General features: G+C 41.1%; 1 protein-coding gene across 3 annotated transcripts in view; it reads right to left on the reverse strand.

The window, feature by feature from the left end:
* The window catches only part of arhgef10lb (Rho guanine nucleotide exchange factor (GEF) 10-like b), a 71,222-nt gene that overhangs the window by 31,982 nt on the left and 12,775 nt on the right, over positions 1-26,465 (reverse strand). Inside the window, exons 3-15 of one of the 3 annotated variants that reach the window (XM_063014852.1) lie at positions 24,657-24,965; positions 24,522-24,549; positions 23,097-23,164; positions 17,053-17,181; positions 13,111-13,247; positions 9,211-9,297; positions 7,948-8,056; positions 6,000-6,103; positions 5,829-5,906; positions 5,541-5,720; positions 4,411-4,527; positions 4,154-4,246; positions 290-460 (exon numbers count right to left, since the gene is read on the reverse strand). In XM_063014852.1, the coding sequence (XP_062870922.1) occupies positions 290-460; positions 4,154-4,246; positions 4,411-4,527; positions 5,541-5,720; positions 5,829-5,906; positions 6,000-6,103; positions 7,948-8,056; positions 9,211-9,297; positions 13,111-13,247; positions 17,053-17,181; positions 23,097-23,164; positions 24,522-24,549; positions 24,657-24,965 (1,610 nt within the window). Of the gene's footprint in view, positions 1-289; positions 461-4,153; positions 4,247-4,410; positions 4,528-5,540; positions 5,721-5,828; positions 5,907-5,999; positions 6,104-7,947; positions 8,057-9,210; positions 9,325-13,110; positions 13,248-17,052; positions 17,182-23,096; positions 23,165-24,521; positions 24,550-24,656; positions 24,966-26,465 lie in introns of all 3 variants that reach the window. The other 2 variants (XM_063014851.1, XM_063014853.1) reach the window with 2 other exon arrangements.

Below are 26,465 nucleotides of genomic sequence, written 5' to 3' on the forward strand. Positions count from 1 at the left end.
CAGTTCAAACTTTTGTTAACATTTAAGTCATACAGCATTTTCTATACCACAACATTCAAGCACAGCAGATAATTTGATCTATCTATCTACCTATCTACGTAGATCATCCATCCATCCATTTACCCATCCATCCATTTACCCATCCATCCATCTACCTATCCATCCATCCATCCATCCATCCATCCATCCATCCATCCATCCATCCATCCATCATCTCCACTTCTTCCTTATTTGTACTGAATAACACATTGTTCTTTCCCAGCAGAGAACACAAATCTTGGTATACGACCTTGCTGAGGGCGCGATCGCTGTTGCTTCGTGCCAGTTGCTGGATCTCAGAGATCTGCTCCGCTAGCCGCTTCTGCTCGTTCAGCTTCTCGGCTAACGTCTCCAGTTCAGTCAAAGCCAGCTGCAGTGGGAGCCTGTCACAATGTCCCGGCGGAGTGTTCTTCAGCATGTCCTAAACAAACACACATGCAGAGTTTTATTCATTCAATCATTCATTGTCTGCTTGTACCACTGCTGTTGTTATTTAGGGTAGCGGTGGGTTCTATTCACTGGGCGAAAGTCAGAGGGCAATCACAGGGCAAACACACCGACATACACACTCATACATAGGGTAATTTTGTATCTCCAATTAACCTGACTGCATGTTTTTGGACTGTGGGAGTAAACCGGAGCACCTGGAGGAAACCCACACAGACACAGAGAGAACATGCACAAAGAAAAATATTCCATTAATTTATGTTTTTTATAATGGTGATTTTTCACAGGGTTGAGATCTAATAGCTAACAAGGCTAAAGTATATGATTTACTTTACTGCTGTAATTAACAGGGCAAATTAGCATCCACTCATGCCATATGTATGAAGCATTTGTCAATATAAAAGTGACATTTATTAGCGTGGGAATGTTCCGTGATACTGATGAGGTGAGCAATAAATTCATACTGATTTGTACTGGCAGTGATCTGTTCCTGTTAGTGGACCAACCAAGGCAGAAAAACGCCTCTCACGGCATAGCAGAGCCACCCGGCCTTTAGAGCTGCCTTCACCATAGGGGTCAAGCACATGGTGCACTGCTAGTGCAGTTCTCTTGGTGTACTCAATACACACACTTGCCCACTTGTTGATAATATGGTAAAAATGACTTGTGACCGTTTTCTTTATTTGTGTAATAATTCTGGAGCTGAATATAACTGGTAATAATAAATTAAAGCATATTAAAATAAACAGTTTTAGTCAAATTAAAAGTGTGTTAGAAGCAACCAATTAGTGAGGAAAAGCACTCCTTGGCTGCTTCCCCTGCTCAGGGAATTTGGAAGAAGAACGCCCACGATAGCCATCTGTAGGGTCGCTCCAACATGATGTGATTTAAAGGGCGCCCTCAAATCGGTGTTCGGGGGGAGTGGAAGTGTTACAATTCCAAACTTCTGTGCTGAGTTTAGTTTTAAATAAAAATATATCGTCAACTTAACAACATTTTTTCCCTTTACATCTAGGTCAACTTTAATAACAAAACAAACCTTTATTACATTAAATAAAGGGCTCTGAGGGGCTAAAATCGAGGGGCCTGGAGGTTGTTGTGTGAAAAATAGATTGTGGCTAGCACAACACAACAAACATTATGTTTTGCTTTGGTATTTTATGACTACAAAGGAGTTATATATCTATATATACAGACATAACTAATTGAGGAGATTTTCATTCATTAATTTATTCATTCATTCACTTTCCCTAACTTTATCCTGGTCAGGATTGCGGTGGGTCTGACACTACCCGGAAACAATGGGCACAAGGCAGAAATACATGAACAAGAACCCTGAACCCATTACCAATGCACCATCTAACTATCTAACTTAATAGATCTAACTTAGTTGTGCCACCTGAGCGCCCAAATTAGTGCTATGAAACAAATGTCAATATAGACGTTAATATATGAACAAAAGTATTGGAACACCTATTCTAATTTTTTAGTTGATGTATTTTAGCCAGAACAGTTTAGTGCAATAAATTAATTATCTTAATTATACTTTGCAGCAACAGTTTAGAGAAGACCCTTTCTGTTCCATCATGACTGTGGCCCTGTGCACAAAGCAAGCTCTATAAAGCCATGAAGAAAAGCTTGGTGTAAAGAAACTCCAGAGCCTGCACAGAGCCCTGACCTCAGCCCAACCGAACAGCTCTGGGATGCACTAGAACATCAATTGAGACTTTGTTGGCGTGGAGTAAATGTGTGGCGTGGCTTTGTTGTTTAGTGGAGTAAATGTGCACAGATTCCAGCAGACATACTTCAGGTCTTGTGGGAAACCTGGCTGTTGTTACAACTGAAAAGATCACATAGTGGTCACTCTATTTAATACAAACCTCATGGTCAGGTGTCCAAATACTTTTGTCTTTATAGTGAACATCAAATGTATTGTTGCAAATCTCAAAAAAATGCAAATTAATTATTTCAGTAAATGTATACCATTACTATTTGATTTGCCATTGCCATGCCACATAGCAGCTATATAAGCTGCAGGATTACACACCCTCCTTTTTTTTTTTTTTTTACAGTTATGGTGCAGTCAGCAAAAGTCACGAGGTTTGATGAGAGAATTTGCTTATGCTTAACCCTGAATTTTGCATGGACAGACAGAGCAGATTAAAGTGAATATGATGAAAAGATGATTAGATAATGTCCAGTATGCTGAGAAGTATAAAAGACAGTCAGAAGGTACACTGGTAACTGCAGCCACCCAATCAGTTGGCACTGTGCAGATTATTCAGTATGTGTGTAACATTGTGTTTTCCCTTTCTCAATTCTGCTTCCTCTATGCCACATCTACATCTCTCTGTTCCACTAAAGTCTAAAGCGTTGGTTCTTAATTTTTATATCAGCTGGGTGTCATTATTGGTCAGTGCATTCATGTACAGTAATAATAGACCTACAGTATAGAAGTCTGGGCCAAAAGTGTTTACAAAGTCATGACCTTAAAGACCATCTAGGGAAGAAACCACTGATCTTGTTTTCTTTTAATCTTCTATTTCTATGGGAATATACAACCAGCTTTTTTGTATGACATTTGTAATAAGTGTAATCAAACTAACCCTTTAATATGGACAAAGAGACAACCCCCACAGCACCACTACAGAGCAGGTATTATTTAGGTGGTGGATCATTCTCAGCACTGCAGTGACACTGACATGGTGGTGGTGTGTTAGTGTGTGTTGTGCTGGCAGTGTCCACTCACAGTCCACTTGATTAGACACTCCTACCTAGTTGGTCCACTTTGTAGATGTAAAGTCGCTCATCTATTGCTGCTGTTTGAGTTGGTCATCTTCTAGATCTTCATCAGTGGTCACAGGACGCTGTCCATGGGGCGCTGTTGGCTGGATATTTTGGTTGGTGGACTAATCTCAGTCCAACATTGACAGTAAGGTGTTTAAAAACTCCATCAGCGCTGCTGTGTCTTATCCACTCATACCAGCACAACACACACTAACACACCACCACCATGTCAGTGTTACTGCAGTGCTGAGAATCATCCACCACCCAAATAATACCTGCTCTGTAGTGGTCCTACAGGTGTAGGCAGTTGTAGCCTAGCAGTTAGGGTACTGGGCTAGTAATCTAGAGGTTGCTGGTTCAAGCCCCACCACTGCCAGGTTTCCACTGTTGGGCCCCTAAACGAGGCCCTTAACCCTCAATTGCTTAGATAATATACTGTCACAGTACTGTAAGTTACTTTGGATAAAAGCGTCTGCTAAATGCCTAAAATGTAAATGTAAATGGTCATGGGAGAGTACTGACCATTGAAGAACAGCATGAAAGGGGGCTAACAAAGCATGCAGAGAAACAGATGGACTACAGTCAGTATTTGTAGAACTACAAAGTGCTTCTATATGGTAAGTGGAGTTGATAAAATGACAGTGAGTGTAGAAACAAGGAGGTGGTTTTAATGTTATGGCTGATCGGTGTATGTCCACACTTCTAATGTTTTTTTTTTTTATTTCTCATAGTCTTATTCTCACCATGTGTACTAATGTCCTGGTGCAACCTGCACATCAGATTAACACTTGCCTTTCATTATAAATTTTCTGAAGTTAAAAAATAGCCCACATTACATACCCATCAAAAAAGAAGTAGGAGCAGAAGTATGAGCACTAACCTGCAGGAGGAGTATAAACTGTGGGAAACGTTGGATTGGTTTTACCATCAGCCCATAAAGAGTGATCCTGTCTGTACTGGCAGCCTGCCTCTTCTAAAATGCAAACACAAAAACAACACATCAATCATTTGGCTTGTGTATATTTTTTCTGATTTAATACAGTCCAAAAATGATTGGACCTTAGAAAGTAGGACAAATCAAGCAGCTGTTAGCAGATACTCGATTACTTAGGGATATATAGATGTTAAAAAAATCACCTTGAGAAATTCCAGGAATGCTGGTTTAGACATGCAGGCTTTTTTGATGAGCGCCATGGCATTGGTGAAGTTGTTGACGTATTCGCTGTATACGTCTAGCACCATCGACTTTGAAAACTGCAAAAGATGAAGAAGAGATTTATAACATCTGCATACACATAAAGACACTCAAAATATGCTGGGGGGTGCGGCGACACTGTTTTGTCAGCAAAATGTGAACTGGAGCTGCATAGCATACAGTTTTCATTTATTCATTGTCTGTTTTACCATCATTTTATCCTGGTCAGGGTTGTTGTGGGTCTGATTTATTGGGCAAAAGACAGGAAACACCCAGACACCCCAGAGTTTATTACAGGTCAAATACACTCACACACATTTATATTTAATACACACACAGTTCCAAATAGTCTGACTGGATGTATTGGACTGTGTGAGGAAACCAGAGCACCTGGAGGAAACCCACATGGACATGGAGAACATGCAAACTTCACACTCCCTGACTACCTGGCCAGGGAATCAAACCCAGGCCCTTCCTGCGCTACACACTGCTTTACTGTTCTGTACTCTAATTACATTTTACATTTACATTACAGTTTTATCCAAAGTTTATCCACACTGTCTAAGCAATCAAGGGTTAAGGGCCTTGCTTAAGGGCCCAACAGTGACAACCTGGCAGTAGTGAGGCTTGAACCAGCGATTTCGATTACTAGTCCAGTACCTTAACCGCTAGGCTACAACTGCACAACTCATCTGCTCAAAACTCACTCACTCAGTCACTTTTTTAACTGCTTATTCAATCAGGGTCGCAGGGAAGGGGGGGTGCTGGAGCCTATCCCAGGTTTTCAATGGGCGCAAGGCACACAGTAACACCCTGGACGGGGTGCCAGTCCGTTTCAGGGCAGACACACATACACACACACCCATTCACCTATAGGGCAATTCAGTGTCCCCAATTAACCTGACTGCATGTTTTTGGACTGTGGGAGTAAACCGGAGCTCCCGGAGGAAACCCACGCAGACACGGGGAGAACATGCAAACTCCACACAGAAAGAACCTGCATTAGCAACCTGAGAACTTAACAATCTAAACCCTGAGTGGACAGACTTGTTTAATGACACTTGACACTCACAGAGGCTGCAAAGAGGTCCCCGATGGTCTCTGTTTGGTCCCACTCAGCCACACGTGAGGCCAGGGCGATCCGGAACATGACATGGCACTGTAGGATCTCCTTTACACGATAGAATATGGGCTGGATCTTTCTCGTGCTCAGGATACGCGGTTCAGCTTCCAGTAAAGGCTGCTGGTAATCCTGAGAAGAAATCATAATATACGATTATGATGGGCACCACTGAACACCTGGTGCATATTTTATTACAATAATAATGATAATAATAAAGTGTAAAACAAGTGCATCTACCTGCAGGATCCTTTTAAGAGAGTCCAAGTAGCTTATCTCACTCTGGATAATAGATCCAAGAATATGACGCCTTACAGTCTGAAAAAAAATTGCTACAATAAGAACACAAACTGTACACGTTCAATATGGTTTGGCACAGAAGCTTAGACACAAACACATACACATACACACCTGGTGGCTGCTGAGGCCCTCTGGCATGGGACCAAGCTGAGGTGGTGGGTGCTTCACTTCACAAACATTCACATCCAGGTAACCAAACTCATCTCCTGTGTCATCTGCATCAAAATACATTTTAATTCAATAATGAATCTCTACCATTAATCTCCTTTCTGTCCAATTCTACTAACTGTTCATTTTATTTTACCAACAGAGTCTCTCCATCACACACCAGCTACCATCAGCTTCTTTTTTTGTCTCTTCTTTATTTCCTGTTTTTTCTTCCAATTTAGTCGTTTCCTGTTCCGTTGCAAATTTTGAACTGCAAAACCACAGACTAGCACACACCCCCCTTTAATAAGTGTGAAGTCACTATTAAGCAGAATTAAAACATCCACCAAGGCAGATTCTTACAAAGAGCTCTGACATATACAGTATGAAGGATAACACTGTGCACACTGTATTCCTTTACCAGTCAGAAGGAGTCACTGGTGCAGTGCTGTTGCAGCAGTATCTGGTTATCCCTGTTTTATAGATGACCTATTGTGTCTATTAAGCATCTATTACAAAATTGAAGATAACACAGTAACACATGAAACAATTGTAAGAATGAAATGAATGAATATCAAACTGAGCAATGAAGCTCAGATGTTATACCTAAGGGACTACCTAATTCACAGCCGTGAAAATTATGTCACTGAGCCTGTAATATTCAAATTGCAGTGAACTTCAAAATTTAAGGTGTGTGTTTAGCGATTTAACATTTTTAATTCGTGTAGCATTCAAGTGCCTCGTGTTTACTGGTTAATTTGCAGTATGAGGTTAGCAATCGCTTAGTCAAAATGTCAAAGATGTCGAAGTCTAAAGCAGCTAAAAACACGACTCTGTGGACACGACTCTGTTGGGAGGGTTGTGCGTCAAAACACAGGCAGGTATTTTTGTCATTGAGACAGAGCATGACGTGTTGCACCGTTGCTGGATGTTCTAGATTTACATTCAACTATTAAAGTAGGCTGTGCTGTGTATTGAAGTTACACCACAAACTGTGACATCAGCAGTCCATGACTATCTTTTAAGTCCACTTTACAGCAAAGCTTCTCATATGGTACCCAGTCAATGAAAAATCTGTTCACTTTTTTTTTAGCATATAATATCCAAAATAATCAAAATAATTGTAATGATCATTTAATTACACGTGATGGACTGGCTAATACGACCTGCCCATAGTGTTTCCTGTATTTTGCCCAATTAATCAGACCCACAGAATGAATGAATAAATGAATGAATAAATTTAGTTACATTCAGTAGGCAATGCTGTTGGTCAGGACAACACAGCTGGAGGGGGAAAACTGCCTTAATTAATTACATAAGCTCATGGGCACCAGAGATTGTCTAGTGTAGCTTTAATTAATAAAAGATGAGACATGCCGTCTCTATTAATAATTATTTAACTTACGTTTGGAGTATTTTAATCAAATAATTAATTCATACCACTAACTGATTAAAATGCTTAATATAAGTAAAACATGCCTGTTTATCTAGAAAATGCATGGGCAGTCGTAGCCTAGTGGTTAAAATCACTGGACTAGTAATTGAAAGGTCACAGGTTGCCACTGTTGGGTTCTTGAGCAAGGCCACTAACCCTCAATTGCTTAGACTGTATATTATCACAGTACTGTAAGTCGCTTTGGATTAAGACGTCTGCTAAATGGTGAGAATGTAAATGTAAATCACACAAAAATATGAATTAGAATTTTATCAACAATGCTGTATATCATAGAATATGAAATATCAAATTAATGCTGCAATATTTAAATAATACTTGTAGCTACAAACTGTCCAACATTTAATGTTATTTCATGGCTAAAGTTCAAGTAAAAATAGAAAACAGACAAATGCCCAAGCAACTTCCACTTTCCTGCTCTATTACTGAATCATCAAAAAAGCACAAAAATCTGCAAACCTGTGCTTTCTTTTTTATTCAGATAGGACACTTTCCGCATCATGGCTATTTTAGTCTTTTCCAGTCCATCTTTAGTGCCAATCCGGGCAGCTTTCATGAGTCGTTGAACCTGTAAGAGAGGAAATGTACATCTGCACTTCAGAGGAGAAGCATAAAAAAGTTTGATCCTTTATAAAGAACAGCGTGTACAGCCGCCGGGGCAAAGTCACTCTGTAGGTCCCTCATGTTTGATTCGGTTTGTGCTTGGGGCATTTCTACGGTTTCATTTTCACTGGGAAGTAAACTTAAAAAAGAAACCTGATCATTGTGCAAGAGGAAAGATGACTGAGCCTGATTCCCTTTTTCACTGATTTTATTTAACCAATACAGTTGCAACCTATTGCAATTATTGGATTTTTTAATTACACATGGCTGAGAGAGGTAATAGAAAAACCTTTAGATTTATTAACCGCTAGCAGCAATAGTTGCTGATCAACTTGCAAAACTTGCCCTTGGATTCTATTTATTCTATTTGTACTTTGTGCTCTTGGTGTAATCTTTGCAGGATGCTGACTTTTACAGAGTACAGCAACAGTACTAATTAGATTACAGGGTATTTCATATAGTCAACACTAAAGAGGAGACTTTTGCTCTTGGATTCTCACTCACTTTCTTAAGCGCTTATCCAATCAGAGTTGCCGGGGGGTGTTAATTGGGGTCTCCAATTAACCTGACTGCATGTTTTTGGACTGTGGGAGGAAACCGGAGCTCCTGGAGGAAACCCGCTCAGACACGGGGAGAACATGCAAACTCCACACAGAAAGGACCCGGACCGCCCGTCTGGAGATCAATCCCAGACTGTGCTACCCACCGAGCCACCGTGCCATCCGCTTATTATGTTAATTTCATGTTAATTTAGTAACATTCTAAATATATTTACATTTACGGCATTTAGCAGCATACAGTTTGAGCAATTGATGGTTAAATGCCTTGCTCAAGGGCCCAACAGCAGCAACCTGGCAGTGGTGGGGCTTAAACCAGCAACCTTATGATTACTAGTCAAGTACCTTAATTTCAATGTGTATAATGGCACAGTCATACCATACTGTTTCCACAAAGCTGGAGGCATGTAATTTTTTTTATAGAATTAATTTTATACACCTGTTAGCAGTGGGTGTGCACATACTTTTAGCCATATAGTGTAATTACAAACAGTTCAACCACACCTGCATTACAGACTTAAATAAATGCAACAATAAACAATTCCCTGAAAAAAAAGCATACCTTGATGTCATAGGCCTGTTTGAACTGGCTGACGTCCCGAGCCCCTAACCGCATGGCCAGTTCGCGCTTGGTCCGGGCACAACGCTCCTTTAGCCGCCGAACATCAGGGGAAAGCTAGTCATTGCCATTGCCATTGCCACATGCCCAATAGGGTTGGTGATTGCAATCAACATGTAGACAGAGACGAAGGTACGACACAGAGGAGGGCAAATGAGGAAACTGAGATCATTCAAGTGAAAGCAAGACATGCAGACAATCACATGCTTAAGATCAATCAATCAAAGTGTGATCAATTAAATACAGTATTAGCAACATTAGGTGGTGATTTTTTTTTATTCCATTGTCATCTCATTAAGATACAAATTACACACAGAAGCAACAGAGTATGAATCAGTTCTGGATCCACTGACTGGGTTAGTAAGGGGTTTCTGTGCCTGTTTTCAGTCAAGATCATGCATGACAAAGAATCTGTGAAGAAAACGCTAATCTGCAATGCTGACACAGGAGCAAAGGAAAGACTATAACGAACAACAGCAGGAGAGGAACAGGGGAAACTCAGGAAGGAAGAACTGAAAGAGGTTGCTGAGTGGGAAAAAATCCACTGATACAGTACAATAACACCCCTTCCTCATTTAAAAATTATAATAGAACCACACACTTCCAAGTGATGTGTGCAGACCATGTAGTAATACACCTTAAGTCCTGGAATCTGTTGGACAGCAGGGCTATATTGCCCTCTTGTGTCCAAGATCAGAAATGATCAGAATGTAGTGTTAAACGAGGCTGTATTAAGAGCTAATAAGGAGGTAATACTTTTGTGTGGGTGGCATATGGTATAGGGTTTTCCAAACCACAGGTGTGCCCCCATACTTTAGGATTAACCAATAACACCTAATCAAAGAGCAAATCCAGCACAACTTCAGATTCATCTACAATGTCCAAATCATATCTTTTTACCCCATACTTTTTTGCCCCATCTAGTCATTTCCAATTCCAACTCCACTGCTGCTTGCACTGCCTCTGTTCTGGCCAAGGAGCGACAGACTCACTCACCCTTTCCCAGGAGACACCAAATCAACAGCCACTTCTTATCACCTGCCAGCCTTGGGTTCCCTTACTCAGCGGCACCCTCAATGGGGGGCGGGGGTTATGGGGGATTTTGCCACTGCCAGCCTTATAAGATTGCTGCCCCCCCTTCCCCTCGGAGAATTGATTCGCATATGCATAATATGCTTATTTCTCTTATTTCATTAGGTGCTGTCCATTTCAGTCAATGATGTATATTTTTACAACAGTTCATGTAAAAATAAAAATGCAGGCCGCCACCCGCCATCGCTGTATCACATTCCGAACACCATGCTGCACGGTGTACTGTGCAGGTGAGTTTGCCTCACAGAAAGCATCAGCTAATCGTGGTCTCGTTTCTCTGGTGCAGGATTGTTGTTGTACAGTAAAATGTTATTTGTACCGTATTAGTCTATACACCTCAGATAATTAGTTATCAGCTAATCTGTATACTCCAATAATAGACTTCCTGAAATAGAGTTATGACTTTTCGTTTTGGTGGGCCACCCCAAGATTTTCAGTGGATCCATCTGGCCACCCCTATGAAAAATTTCTGGGGGCGCCACTGCCCTCACTGAGCCATATTATGTTTGGAGAGCCACGTTATTCTCTATGTGACTCCCCCACCCACTCCTACAGACCCCCGGACCAGTCCAGAAGATCGAGTATTGCGGCGGAAGCAGGAAGAGACCCTGTCCAACATTCCCTCCCATCCACTGACCTCTGCACTTTTGTGGTGGGCAAATCAAATATGTGTCCATTCCCGAAGACCCAACATAGGCTACAAGCAGCTTAAAATAGATCTTCATGACATCGCTAACTCTATCTATTTCCCCGGCTGCTCCAGTTAGGGGTCGCCGGGGGATCGTGATCCGCATTATTGATTTGGTACAGTTTTTACGCCTTATTTACAGTGTATCACAAAAGTGAGTACACCCCTCACATTTCTGCAAATATTTCATTATATCTTTTCATGGGACAACACTATAGACATGAAACTTGGATATAACTTAGAGTAGTCAGTGTACAACTTGTATAGCAGTGTAGATTTACTGTCTTCTGAAAATAACTCAACACACAGCCATTAATGTCTAAATGGCTGGCAACATAAGTGAGTACACCCCACAGTGAACATGTCCAAATTGTGCCCAAAGTGTCAATATTTTGTGTGACCACCATTATTATCCAGCACTGCCTTAACCCTCCTGGGCATGGAATTCACCAGAGCTGCACAGGTTGCTACTGGAATCCTCTTCCACTCCTCCATGATGACATCACGGAGCTGGTGGATGTTAGACACCTTGAACTCCTCCACCTTCCACTTGAGGATGCGCCACAGGTGCTCAATTGGGTTTAGTCCATCACCTTTACCTTCAGCTTCCTCAGCAAGGCAGTTGTCATCTTGGAGGTTGTGTTTGGGGTCGTTATCTTGTTGGAAAACTGCCATGAGGCCCAGTTTTCGAAGGGAGGGGATCATGCTCTGTTTCAGAATGTCACAGTACATGTTGAAATTCATGTTTCCCTCAATGAACTGCAGCTCCCCAGTGCCAGCAACACTCATGCAGCCCAAGACCATGATGCTACCACCACCATGCTTGACTGTAGGCAAGATACAGTTGTCTTGGTACTTCTCACCAGGGCGCCGCCACACATGCTGGACACCATCTGAGCCAAACAAGTTTATCTTGGTCTCGTCAGACCACAGGGCATTCCAGTAATCCATGTTCTTGGACTGCTTGTTTTCAGCAAACTGTTTGCTGGCTTTCTTGTGCGTCAGCTTCCTTCTGGGATGACGACCATTCAGACTGAGTTGATGCAGTGTGCGGCGTATGGTCTGAGCACTGACAGGCTGACCTCCCACGTCTTCAACCTCTGCAGCAATGCTGGCAGCACTCATGTGTCTATTTTTTAAAGCCAACCTCTGGATATGACGCCGAACACGCGGACTCAACTTCTTTGGTCGACCCTGGCGAAGCCTGTTCCGAGTGGAACCTGTCCTGGAAAATTGCTGTATGACCTTGGCCACCATGCTGTAGCTCAGTTTCAGGGTGTTAGCAATCTTCTTATAGCCCAGGCCATCTTTGTGGAGAGCAACAATTCTATTTCTCACATCCTCAGAGAGTTCTTTGCCATGAGGTGCCATGTTGAATATCCAGTGGCCAGTATGAGAGAATTGTACCCAAAACACCAAATTTAACAGCCCTGCTCCCCATTTACACCTGGGACCTTGACACATGACACCAGGGAGGGACTACGACACATTTGGGCACAATTTGGACATGTTCACTGTGGGGTGTACTCACTTATGTTGCCAGCTATTTAGACATTAATGGCTGTGTGTTGAGTTATTTTCAGAAGACAGTAAATCTACACTGCTATACAAGTTGTACACTGACTACTCTAAGTTATATCCAAGTTTCATGTCTATAGTGTTGTCCCATGAAAATATATAATGAAATATTTGCAAAAATTTGAGGGGTGTACTCACTTTTGTGATACACTGTATCCGGGCTTGTGACCGGCACTACAATGCACTGGTTTATGCATCCTAGCGGTTAGGTACCTATAGGACAATTAGCCTGGCTGAATGTTTTAGGACCCGGACCGGCCCACCTGGGAATCGAACCCAGGACCGTCTTGCTGGGCTCACTGAGGCCCTCTTAGCCCCCTGGTTGAGAACCACTGTTCAAGTGTATTATATTAATATTAAAAAGTCTGAAAAAGACACTCTAAGCAGCACCCCCATCAGCAAGTCATTGACATGTCACCATCCCTAAAATGCCCCAGAGTAACAAAGACATCAGCCATTAGAATGTTTCTCATGCATGTTCTTACCTTGCTGCGGGTCGACTGCTTGGTCTCGGTGTCAGAGTGCTCGTCATAACTCTCGAACTCACTGGAGCTCCACCCGTTATCATGCATCCCTGCCGAGTCGTCGGTCCTGTGCACATCCTCGTAGATTGTTTCATTATCTGCATGCAAAACAGGAAATACAGCTATGAAACGGCTCTTCTGACGCAGGGCGGTTCTTAGGCCAGGCATAGCCAGTGCTTTAAATACCATAGTGCATGATCAGCGACTTTCCTTCCTGGACAGACAGAGACCTGCAGTTTGGGGATTTAGCAAGGTCTAGAAAGCATGTTTACATGCATACCGCAGGTCTCTGTCTGTCCAGGAATTAACACAAAGTATCCAAACACTTTACTGTTGTGAACATTTCAATATACTGTACTTGGAACTCAGGAAAAGGATCATCTCTGACAGGAAACAGTGCAACAAACAGACCTCTAGCTCAGAATTTCCAGTCTTAATCGAGCCAACATAAACAATCCTCTTGGTACTAAAACGTATTTATTTAGTCTCTCTTACTCATACATCGAACATCCAAATAAAAAAGGATTTGGATGTTGCCAGATGTTAAAAACTGCTGATGATCTATTATTTTTTACAGAATTACATTTTGTAAGCTGCCGTTCTGTGCATAGAAACACCTTGATGATGAGGTGTTCATGCTGACAGAAGGGCTATGTTGACTTAAACAAACACTCTTTAGCAATAATGAGCATAAAAGTGCGTTTTGACTTCATCCTTATGAGTAATTATGTTTAGATTGATGGGTAAAAAGGACAAATTTAAATATCTAATAGGTATAAAATCCAATAAACCCAAGAAAGTGTAAAAATTCAGGTCTGAATACTTTTTGAATCCAGTGTTTATGGTAGGTGAAGCTCATAAAATGCCCAATGATTGTACAGACATAATAGCTAAACCTAACTGTTATACACTGACCAGGCATAACATTATGACCACTGACAGGTGAAGTGAATAACACTGATTATCTCTTCATATGGGAAGAAGGCAAGCCGACGGAAGCAGAGTGATGCTTTGGGCAATATTCTCCTGGGAAACCTTGGGTCCTGCCATCCATCTGGATGTTACTTTGACACGTACCACCTACCTAAGCGTTGATACAGACCATATACACCCTTTCATGGAAACGGTATTCCCTGATGGCTGTGGCCTCTTTCAGCAGGATAACGCACCCTGCCACAAAGCAAAAATGCTTCAGGAATGGTTTGAGGAGCACAACAATGAGTTTGAGGTGTTGACTTGGCCTCCAAATTCCCCAGATCTCAATCCAACCGAGCATCTGTGGGATGTGCCGGACAAACAAGTCCGATCCATGGAGGCCCCACCTCGCAACTTACAGAAGTTAAAGGATCTGCTGCTAACATCTTGGTGCCATATAACACAGCACACCTTCCGGGGTCTAGTGGAGTCCATGCCTCGAAGGGGTCAGAGCTGTTTTGGCAGCAAAAAAGGGGCCGACACAATATTAGGAAGGTGGTCATGATGTTATGCCTGATCAGTGTATATTTGGCATGACACAATTTCATCATTTGTTTTCTTTAAAACACACGATAACTCAGTCCTTGATTGATATAAGTAGTCTTATATCGTAGAGCATCAATTAAGGTTTGTATTTCAGGTAATATTAATTAAGATAAGGGCAGCTGTAGCCTAGTGATTAGGGTACTGGTCCAGTTATCAGAAGGTTGCCAGATCAAGCCTCACCACTGCCAGGTTGCCACTGCCCTTGAGCAAGGCCCTTAACCCTCAGTTGCTTGATTGTATACTGTCTCAACTGTAAGTCGCTTTGGATAAAAGTACAGTGTATCACAAAAGTGAGTACACCCCTCACATTTCTGCAAATATTTCATTATATCTTTTCATGGGACAACACTATAGACATGAAACTTGGATATAACTTAAGAGTAGTCAGTGTACAACTTGTATAGCAGTGTAGATTTACTGTCTTCTGAAAATAACTCAACACAGCCATTAATGTCTAAATGGCTGGCAACATAAGTGAGTACACCCCACAGTGAACATGTCCAAATTGTGCCCAAATGTGTCGTTGTCCCGCCCTGGTGTCATGTGTCAAGGTCCCAGGTGTAAATGGGGAGCAGGGCTGTTAAATTTGGTGTTTTGGGTACAATTCTCTCATACTGGCCACTGGATATTCAACATGGCACCTCATGGCAAAGAACTCTCTGAGGATGTGAGAAATAGAATTGTTGCTCTCCACAAAGATGGCCTGGGCTATAAGATGATTGCTAACACCCTGAAACTGAGCTACAGCATGGTGGCCAAGGTCATACAGCGGTTTTCCAGGACAGGTTCCACTCGGAACAGGCTTCGCCAGGGTCGACCAAAGAAGTTGAGTCCACGTGTTCGGCGTCATATCCAGAGGTTGGCTTTAAAAAATAGACACATGAGTGCTGCCAGCATTGCTGCAGAGGTTGAAGACGTGGGAGGTCAGCCTGTCAGTGCTCAGACCATACGCCGCACACTGCATCAACTCGGTCTGCATGGTCGTCATCCCAGAAGGAAGCTGACGCACAAGAAAGCCCGCAAACAGTTTGCTGAAAACAAGCAGTCCAAGAACATGGATTACGGGAATGCCCTGTGGTCTGACGAGACCAAGATAAACTTGTTTGGCTCAGATGGTGTCCAGCATGTGTGGCGGCGCCCTGGTGAGAAGTACCAAGACAACTGTATCTTGCCTACAGTCAAGCATGGTGGTGGTAGCATCATGGTCTTGGGCTGCATGAGTGTGGCACTGGGGAGCTGTGGTTCATTGAGGGAAACATGAATTCCAACATGTACTGTGACATTCTGAAACAGAGCATGATCCCCTCCCTTCGAAAACTGGGCCTCATGGCAGTTTTCCAACAGGATAACGACCCCAAACACAACCTCCAAGATGACAACTGCCTTGCTGAGGAAGCTGAAGGTAAAGGTGATGGACTAAACCCAATTGAGCACCTGTGGCGCATCCTCAAGTGGAAGGTGGAGGAGTTCAAGGTGTCTAACATCCACCAGCTCCGTGATGTCATCATGGAGGAGTGGAAGAGGATTCCAGTAGCAACCTGTGCAGCTCTGGTGAATTCCATGCCCAGGAGGGTTAAGGCAGTGCTGGATAATAATGGTGGTCACACAAAATATTGACACTTTGGGCACAATTTGGACACTGTGGGGTGTACTCACTTATGTTGCCAGCCATTTAGACATTAATGGCTGTGTGTTGAGTTATTTTCAGAAGACAGTAAATCTACACTGCTATACAAGTTGTACACTGACTACTCTATAGAAATAAAACTTGGATATAACTTAGTGTTGTCCCATGAAAAGATATAATAAAATATTTGCAGAAATGTGAGGGGTGTACTCACTTTTGTGATACACTATCTGCTAAACGCCGTAAATGTAGGCTAATATTACAAGGGTTCTTCAAAAAGCACTTTTTAAACTCTATTAAGAAATTCCACAAAACTAAATCCATCATTATCCAACTAGTCTACATGGTCACCTTCTAATGCATTTTTCCAGCATTGTACCAACTTTTTAATGCCATCAGCAAAAAATTTTTTTTGGTTGAGCATGTAGCCACCGCTGCTTTCACCTTATCACATGAAAATCTTTGTCCCCCTAAAGCTTCTTTGAGTGGTCCAAAAAAGTGAAAATCGGTGGCACTAAACCCGAACTGTAAGCTCTCTCGCTCATGTCCAACAAAAATATAAAAGTGAGAAACTTTTTGCAGATATTAGTATTTAATGTAATATGAGTAATCGAGGCAAAAAGAAGTCTATAGAAATATGTGAAACAAGTTTATTTGAAAGTACAGACACTGAGATGATGTTGCCTGACTGTGTAAACATTTCATGTGGGATATATTTGGAATGGTGTGTAGGAAGTTTGAAGCTGGGCCCTGACCTTCACCAGGAGAGAGAATGTTCTCACAAGGAACGTCATCGTAAATCACTTCAGAATCAGAAGGAGGAGTTTGGTTCATTTCTGATAAGGATGAAGGTGGGTCAGTCTCAGTTTCAGATAAAAGCTTTCCTGTAAAAGGAGAGACAGTCGAATTAGTACATGGTCTTAAATCAGAGCAGGTCTTCATTTTTAATTAGCATCCGTTTGGTGTACAGGTGGTTGACATAATAAAAATGGGGTTTAATAGTAAAGTACATAAATCACAGCTACAAACACACATTTTAAATTTTAAAAGTGTACACACACACACACACACACACAGGTATCAGCTATAAATGAGCTTAAACTAAGCAACATAAGGCATCTAACAGGGTTTCAACAAGGCCAAACACCTAAAGTCTAAGATTTAAGTGAAACTTTAAGCTATGTGTTACGCGGGGCTAAGGCTGAGACAAAGAGGGCAGACACAATCGCAGAGATGTAAACTGAAGCAAGATTTATTAGAAACAAAAGACAAACAAGAACAAACAACGCCAAACCAAACTAAACAAAACACAGCTGACTAAGGCTAAACCTACTAACTAAGGCTAAACGGGAAAACTAAGGCTAAACAAACACACACAACATGGCTAGGAGCAAGAGCTAAACAATCAAGGCCAGAAACATGACTATGAACAAGAACTAGTAACAGGACTATGAACAAGAACTAGGAACATGACTATGAACAAGAGCTAGGAACATGACTATGAACAAGAACTAGGAACATGACTATGAACAAGAGCTAGGAACATGACTATGAACTAGAGCATTAACAGAGCTTACATATACCAACAGAGAGCTGTTAAGAAGTCCAACAAAGCCAAAATAGTTCCTCAAGTGTATTTTCCTGCTGTCCTCTTTAATAGAGGGCAGCTGGAGCTAATTAGTCCAGCGGAACCAATCAGATGAGCTGGGGCAGAGAGTGTGCTCATGGAGAGGGGGTGTGGCACATCAGAGCACACAGAGGCTTAGTGTTACAATAAGAAGGGTTGTTCTGGTCTGATAAGTCAAGTTTTATCATATTTATCATATACACTTTGGTTTGAAGGAAGCCAGAATATGTTTTCAACCCACAATGTTGGTGGCCAGTTCAGTACAGTGAAGGATCAATAGTGGTATGGGCAACAATGAGTCAACTAATTCCTATTGGAATGACAATGCCCCCATTCACACTGCCAAATTCCCTTTATCTTCTATTTAAACGGCTGTTAAAGATATTAAACCTTTATGGGAAGTTCTGGGGTGGAGACTATAAAATAATGGGCCCTTTCTGTGGCACAGTACTCTTTGGTACAGCACTTTTTTTTAAATTAGGGCTTGTTTCCATTGTCATGTGAGCCATAGTTTATTTAAGTACCAGTGCCAAATTTGGTTACCTTTCTTAACCTGGGACCCATCGTCAGACTAGACACTGGGAGGTATGGAGGGAATGAGAAACCACTGATTTGTCAAAACAATCGTCACAGAATCATCACTGTACTGAGACAATACAAGCGGCATATTTAAAGCCCAGTTGCAATAGATTTTATTAAAGCAGTGCCATGGAAAAACAAAAAATGCTACTGCAGCCATGATTGTGTTTTTGCTCTCTGTGTCTCGTGGAGAATAGATAGATTACTTTATTAATCCCATAGGGAAAGTCAGTAATACTGTCACATCCTCATCTTTAACGAACTCCAACTACTTCTTATAGGTACCCATAAATGGTGCAAATGGAACCATCAGGTATAGCATTGGATAGCTCTGAATTTGGAAAATGAAGTCACATCCTCCCTCATCCATCAAAGAACTGATAGATTTTTGTCTTAAAGAATAGTCCAACAAACCATTCAGGACTTTGGATCCCAGCATTCCAGGAGGTAAATCAGACAGTAGCCCACACTCCAATCATGTACTGTTATCCATTTCTGAAATCTGGCCCAGTTCTTGTAGCTCTCAATCTTTAATGAACTCCAACTACTTTGATAGGTACCCATGTGCAAATGGAGCCTAATATTAACACTTTAACCTATTGGGTAGGGCACGGATAGTTCTGGATTAGGATACATAATGTATCATGCAGTGAAAAGGGAGTCACATCCTCCCTCATCCATACATCAAAGAACTGATGGATATTCGTCATAAAGAATAGTCCAACAAACCATTCAGGACTTTGGATCCCAGCATTCCAGGATGTAAAGCAAACACTGGCTCACACTGTCAGTTTCTAAAATTTTGTCCACCTCTTGCAGCTCTCAATGGACAGTCTGTGCTTTTGTTTTAACATTCCAGGATGTTAAGTCAGATAAAGAGTGTGTGGTCCAAACCACTGAACAATATTGATTTCATAGTTAAAAGCAGTAGCTATTAAACTGACCGAGGTATTCATTAAACCAACATGACATTGTATGTATCGATCTCAGTGTGAGAAGAAGCTGCAAAGCTGCTTATTGCTAAAAGCTTCTTCAGTGTCAGCGGCAAATTGAATCAATTGGCATCAACACAAGCTGCACTTTCATCTTTAGAGAGGGTGGCAGGAGACCACTGTTCTGTGTAATTGAATAGGTTAAACCAGCCCTATTTATATGGATATAAGTATATTCACAAGGTGTGGCGCAGCGGGATTCGAGTCTCAGCTCTGCTACTGGTCGGTTGGGCGCCCCTAGCAGGCACAATTGGCAGTGCCTGCAGCAGACAACATTGACCAATAGTCTGCTGTGTGGGAAAAGACTGAACTATAAAGTGGGTGCGGTCTTCGGCGCTGTGTAAGGACTCTGCTTTGTAGCCTGAGGTGCCTGTACAGAAGGGGAGGAAAGCGGAAATCAGTGTGTGACTCTCTGTGCCCGAGACTGGCCTTATATACAAATCTACCAAGGTATGGTCAAATAGAAGGGGGTCAGTGTACTGAGTACAGAAGCGTGTGTGAGGCGAATATACCGTCCACAGCAACGGAAGACTAATTGGCTACACTAAATTAGGAGAAAAAGGGAGAAAATGCATTAATAAAATAGATAAGCATATTTACAAGGTATGGCCAAACGAGCACTAACACAAGCTAATCAATATTATAGTTTTTACACCCCCAAATTAATAATCTAAACTCAGATTACAGGTGTCAGCAGATGGAATTATGGTCTGACCATTTGGTACTCTTAAAACTCAAGGATCATTCCAGAAACACTAAACAAAGGCTTCAAAACCACTGCATCAGCATAGTTGTGTTAAGCACCGAAGATACTTAGGTTAACATCTGCTTCTGCTGCAAAAGAGTAAGGAAGCGTTGCAATTAAAAATACACCTAGGGCAGTGGTTCTCAACTACTGGCAACAGTGGACACATACATGCATAAACGTATGGAAATCATAGGCCCAAAGAACTGCAAGTGGCACATGGCCCACAGGTTGAGAACCCCTGACCTAGATCTGTGGCTACAATAGTGAAACACAGGAAGCACATTTCCTAGTTTTGGAAGACATGTACCTTTGTGTAGTCGCAGTGTGAGCTCTGAAACCACACTGACCCATTCCTGTGAGAGAGCTGTTGCATGAACTGAACACACACACACTTCACTCAGAACACTGCTTCATATTAGGAGCGGGTAATATGATGAAAATTTAGCATTTAGCAGGGGCGACACGGTGGCTTGGTGGGTAGCACTGTCACCTCACAGCAAGAAGGTCCTGGGTTCGATCCCCAGGCAGGGCGGTCCGGGTCCTATCTGTGCAGAGTTTGGATGTTCTCCCCATGTCTGCATGGGTTTTCTCCGGGAGCTCCGGTTTCCTCCCACAGTCCAAAAACATGCAGTCAGGTTAATTGGAGACACTGAATTGCCCTCTAGGTGATTGGGTGTGTGTATGTGTGTGCGTGTGTGTGTATGTGTGTCTGCCCTGCAATGGACTGGCGCCCCGTCCAGGATGTTACTGTGTGCCTTGCGGCCATTGAAAAGCTGGGATTGGCTCCAGCACCCGCCTGCGACACACCCTTCACCGGCTGTTTCTTATCACCTGCCTCTTACTGACTCTCACAGAGGGTTACACTGTGCCTTCCATTTATCCATTTAAGGTCTTAAGTGACATCTATTGGAGCAAAGGTAATTGATTACCTTTAATATAAACATATAAATGTATTATTATTATATTACTATATAGTAGTGCTCGGGTGGTGCAGTCGGGTGGTGAGTCTATTACACTAGCCCTTTACTGCAGGGTTCGTAACTCAGTTGTACTGTTAACCGGCTGGGTGTCTACACAGACAGCTATGTCTGAGGGAGGGATGGCCGAAATCATGCAATGGATTGGTGCCCTGTCCAGGGTTTCCCTTTCCATTAAAACAGACCCACAGCGACCAGGATAAAGTGGTTAATAAAAATGAAATGAAATTATTATTTTGCAGTTTAAGAATTCTATCATCATATTGCCCAACCCTAATTTGACAGAGCTGTTATGTATTAAGCTCAATCAATAGCTTAATACTAAATGCAGCCCTAATTAAATTAATTTTTTAAGGATAATACGAGGGTTCTTCAAAACGTTTCTGCACTTTTTTAAACTCTATTTATTAAGAATTTTAAAAACAAATGAACAAATAATTTTTCCCAGCGTTGTACCAACTATTTGATGCCATCAGCAAAAAATGTTTATGGTTGAGCCCATAGCTACTGATGTACTGCTGCTTTCACATCATCATCACATGAAAATCTTCTTCCCCTTAAAGCTTTTTGAGCATCCAAAAAGGTGGAAATTAGATGGCACTAAATCCAGACTATAAGCTCTCTCTCAGTGACTCAGACACAACCCATTACTACTCCCTCCCACCCTCACTGTTTCCAATGGAAATATACAATTGAGGAAACTTTTTGAAGATCCCTTGTATATAGTTGAACGTAAAGGTACATACACTTATGAGATATTAGAGTTTTGGGATAAGTTTTTCAGTGACTTAAAAATTGACCCCATTTATCTAAGACGAGCAAATTTAATTGCTGTGTTTATGAAATTGTCAGGGTTTAAAAACTGAATTTTGGGGGTTTCTGAGACCTCAAGCACCCAAGTTCAAATCCCAGATGGTATTATCGACATGGCTGGGTGTCCCAACCAGCACAATTGGCAATTATTAGATTGGGAAAAAATACAAGTGTATGTAAACTTTGACTTCAACCTTATTATTTATTTAGGATTATTTATGAGTTACATGCATAATTTGTCAGATCAGGTATCAATCAACACACAGTAAATTCTCAGTGCCAGTTTTCCCCATTTTACTGACACTGACATTGAAGGTAGATGAAAAAAAAAACAATCGACTGGTGCAAAAAAAAAATTAGGAAGCATATTGTTTTATTTAATGATGTGAAATCATTTAGTGCCATTTATGCAACAAAATGCAATCAGAAGGGGGAGTAACTTTTTAAAGTACTGAACATCTGAGCAAACAAGAAAAAATCGGACTGGATTTTCAGTAAGCAAAAACATGTATAAACACAAGTTTAAACATTCTGAAGAAATTCGATCTCTGTATTATGAATAGTGATGCTGAAGTTGAATGGTTTTGGAATGAGCTCATGCAGCATCTGGTTTTGATTAGTTTAGGATATTCGTTTTGATTTGAATCTGCTGGATCATTTAAGTGGATTTGATTTCGGACTTCAGTGACAAAACCACAGACCTGTTTTACCAGACATGTGCATCTGAGAACCTTTCTTTCTGACAGGTGTATAGTAGCATTCAGGTAAACCTGGAGATTAAAGACACAGAGCTGAACACAGACTGAAAGGATTTGAAGGTGCTGGATCATTCAGGTGGATTTGATTTTGGATTTTTTTTGTGACAGAACCACAGACCTGTTTTACCAGACATGTGCATGTCAGCACCTTTCTTTCTGACCGGCGTATAGTAGCATTCAGGTAAACCTGGAGGTCAAAGACACAGAGCTGAACACAGACTGGAAGAGGGTGATAGATATATTTCCCTTTAAATACTCAGAAAATAAAGCAAGATTGTTAGTTGTAAAACAGGAAATAGCAATACCTTCATGTGTGGGTGTGTTTTTCTTCCATGTCGCTTGAGTAACTTCAAATTCAGCAGATTCCAAATTCCTGAAATATTTCAAACAATGGTCATTAATTAAAAAAAGTAACACTACTGAGTTTTTCCAAACTGATCTGTTTTAACATGGCACAGCTAACTAAATTATCCAATCTGACTGGTCAGAAGATTTTATCTTTACCACTTGGTCATGTTACATCTTGGTCATGGTCATAGTGGATTTGGTTTCCCAGAATCACTTGGCGGGATGCAGTTCCCAGGACAGGACGGCAATCCATTTAGTGGCCTTGGCCATCTTTCTCGATAAGACTTTCATATCTGTATGTAGACACCTGACCGACTGGGAGATTTGAACCACTAAGAGATTTAAAACCTAAATTCCAGTGGTAGTGGGCGAGAGCAGTTTACTGCATCACCACCCACACTTTTGATGTTATTTCTATTATTTAAAAATAAGGACTTTGACAAATACAAATAGTTTACAGGTCAATGACAAAAAGATCTTTAAAAGAGTTTGAGTTGGCTACAATATGAATAATAAAATATACACTCATGGGTCACTTTATTAGAAACATTGTGCTTATGACATTGTGTTTATTTCATGAGGTGTGACATTCACTGATGCTGGTCCGTGTAATAACTACAGTATTATCAGCTGCATGTTCATGCTTTTCATTTCTTGTTTATCGCAAAGGTGCTCTATTAGATCCAGATCAGGTGACTAGGTGACTAGTCAGGCTGGTTTTTGAAATGGCATTGAATTAGCCATTATAAGATGGGAAAATTGGCCATAGAGGGATGCACAAGGTCAGCAAAAGCCATCAGAGAGTCAATGTCATTCAAATATTGTGGTGTATTATGGGGTGCCAGAAAGACATTCTGCACACAATTTTACCAATGAACTGACTGAACTGTTGACACAAGTAAGGACAGGGTCATAGATTTTTGCAGAAATTGGGACTCTTTGGACCAGGTAACATTTTTTTCCCCAAAATTTAACCCTCCAGTGCCGACTGTAGTCTTGGACTTATATTTTTGGATGAGTGTGATGCGCATTCACTTACTTAGGGACGGGAGGGGTTTGATAGTATGTAAAGACAGAAAAGTTTCGATGGATATGGGTTCGGTGAACAAACGATATAAGGACAGGTTGGGAAGCACAAGAACAGGTTAGGGACCAGGTTGCTATACATAAGTATGGTATAGGGACAAAATAAAGGCACACATTATAATCTTTTGTCAGCTACGGGAACTAAAAGTAGGAACACAGCTGATAGTGAAAAGTCAATAATAAACCTTTATGAGTTATAATATATAAATTATGGCTGTAGCAGTAGCTATCTTTGCAGTCACATGACATAAGCCATAAATCAAGACATTTACCCAGCTGTAAATCAAGACACTTACCCATCAGGAGACTGCCTGGTTACCATGTCTAAATTAAAAAAAATAAAACACAACATGATATTTGAATGTTTATTCTCCTGCAGACATCTCACAATGACATCCAAAACACAATGGTTAAATAATGGAATCACTTACCTGGTATTGTTATATGTGGATTTTGAGGAACGCTTGGGCACTCCTGACCAGCAGAGGTCCCCACATTCGTTTTCTGCTTCTGACTAACATGATTCACTGCTTGACTATAAAGTGCTTCTGAGTCTGTGGGAATCTCCTGAAGTTCCTTCTCAGGACGACTTGTAGACTTTTTTACTTCACCAGAGTTTGTGGGTGTTTTGTTTTCTTCATCGCTATCATCAAACTGAAACTCCTCCCCCTGATCCTCTTCATCATCTTCTTCCTTTTGATCCTGTTGGTGGGCCTGAGCCCCTCCAGTGGGCATCGACTCTAATAGCAAGACATCAAGATTAGATAGCGTGATTAAACTGGGATTGGACTAATGGCAGGGATTAAACCCATCTGCATAGAGCTGAGCTCTATTAGCTGTATTTATTACAGAACCAAAAGCTTGATTTTATAAATAATAACATCATTCTCATCATCATTATAGCATTAAAAATAACAATAATAATAATAGCAGCAACATGGTTAGTGACAACCTGGGTTCCATATTCATACCATATTCTTTGTAGCCCCTTTTTGTTAGGAGCCAGAGACTGCCACGACAAGGACTGTCTATTGTGTTTCTTTTTTTTAATGCACTTTAATCCCTTTTTGTCCCAATTTAGCGTAGCCAATCTGCTGCTGGAGACCCGACTGCATCCTAGGAGGGTGTATATTCACCCACTACAGCTGGGATCCAGGTTTCTAATCCCCAGTGGTGCTATCAGCCAGTCAGGCATCTACAAACAGATATGAGCGGCTATGTCTGAGGGGTAATGGCCGAGACCCCATGATGGATTGGCGTCCTGCCTGGGGTGTGGTACTGCATTGCGCCCAGTGATTCAGAGGAAGCTGGACCTACCATGACCCCTACCATGACAAGTGAAATAAAAGTAAAATGAAGTTATTACGGAAGCATACTGGTACAGTGGGTGGTGCACAGAAACAGGTCCTGAAACCCTGAGTTTGATCCTTGGTTGCTGTCTGTATGTATTATTCTCCAGGTGACAAAGAACCCACCTCCATGACCAAGATGAAAGGGGTTGTGAAAATGAATTAAGTAGTAATTTTAATAAGTAAATAATAATAATAATATTCAATTTAACACTTGGCCAGTGATAGCTCAGTGGTTAAGGTACTGGACTAGTAAACAGAAAGTTGCCGGTTCAAGCCCCGCCACCACCGAGTTGCCACTGTTGGGTCCCTGAGCAAGACCCTTAACCCTCAATTACTCATCGTGTTCCGCTCATTGTGTAAGTCGCTTTGGATAAAAGCGTCTGCTAAATGCTGAAAATGTAAATGTAAATGTAACACTTTGTCTTTAGTTTAGTGTGTCTTTATCACTAATAGAAATACAATAGAAATATAATAAATACAATAATAAAATAATAATAATAAAATGTAACACTTTGTCTTTAGATCAGTGTGTCCATCACTAATAGAAATAAAATAAATATAACAATAATAATAATAATAATAATAAATGTAACACTTTGTCTGTAGTTCGGTGTGTCTTCATCACTAATAGAAATACAATAAATATAACAATAATAATAATAATAATAATAAATGTAACACTTTGTCTGTAGTTCGGTGTGTCTTCATCACTAATAGAAATACAATAGAAATATAATCAATACAATATAATAATAATAAATGTAACACTTTGTCTTTGGTTCAGTGTGTCCAGCACTAATAGAAATACAACAGAAATATAATAAATACAATAATATAATAATAAATGTAACACTTTGTCTGTAGTTCGGTGTGTCTTCATCACTAATA

This window comes from Trichomycterus rosablanca, chromosome 19 (genome assembly GCF_030014385.1).
Source record: "Trichomycterus rosablanca isolate fTriRos1 chromosome 19, fTriRos1.hap1, whole genome shotgun sequence".
Classification (NCBI taxonomy): domain Eukaryota; kingdom Metazoa; phylum Chordata; class Actinopteri; order Siluriformes; family Trichomycteridae; genus Trichomycterus; species Trichomycterus rosablanca.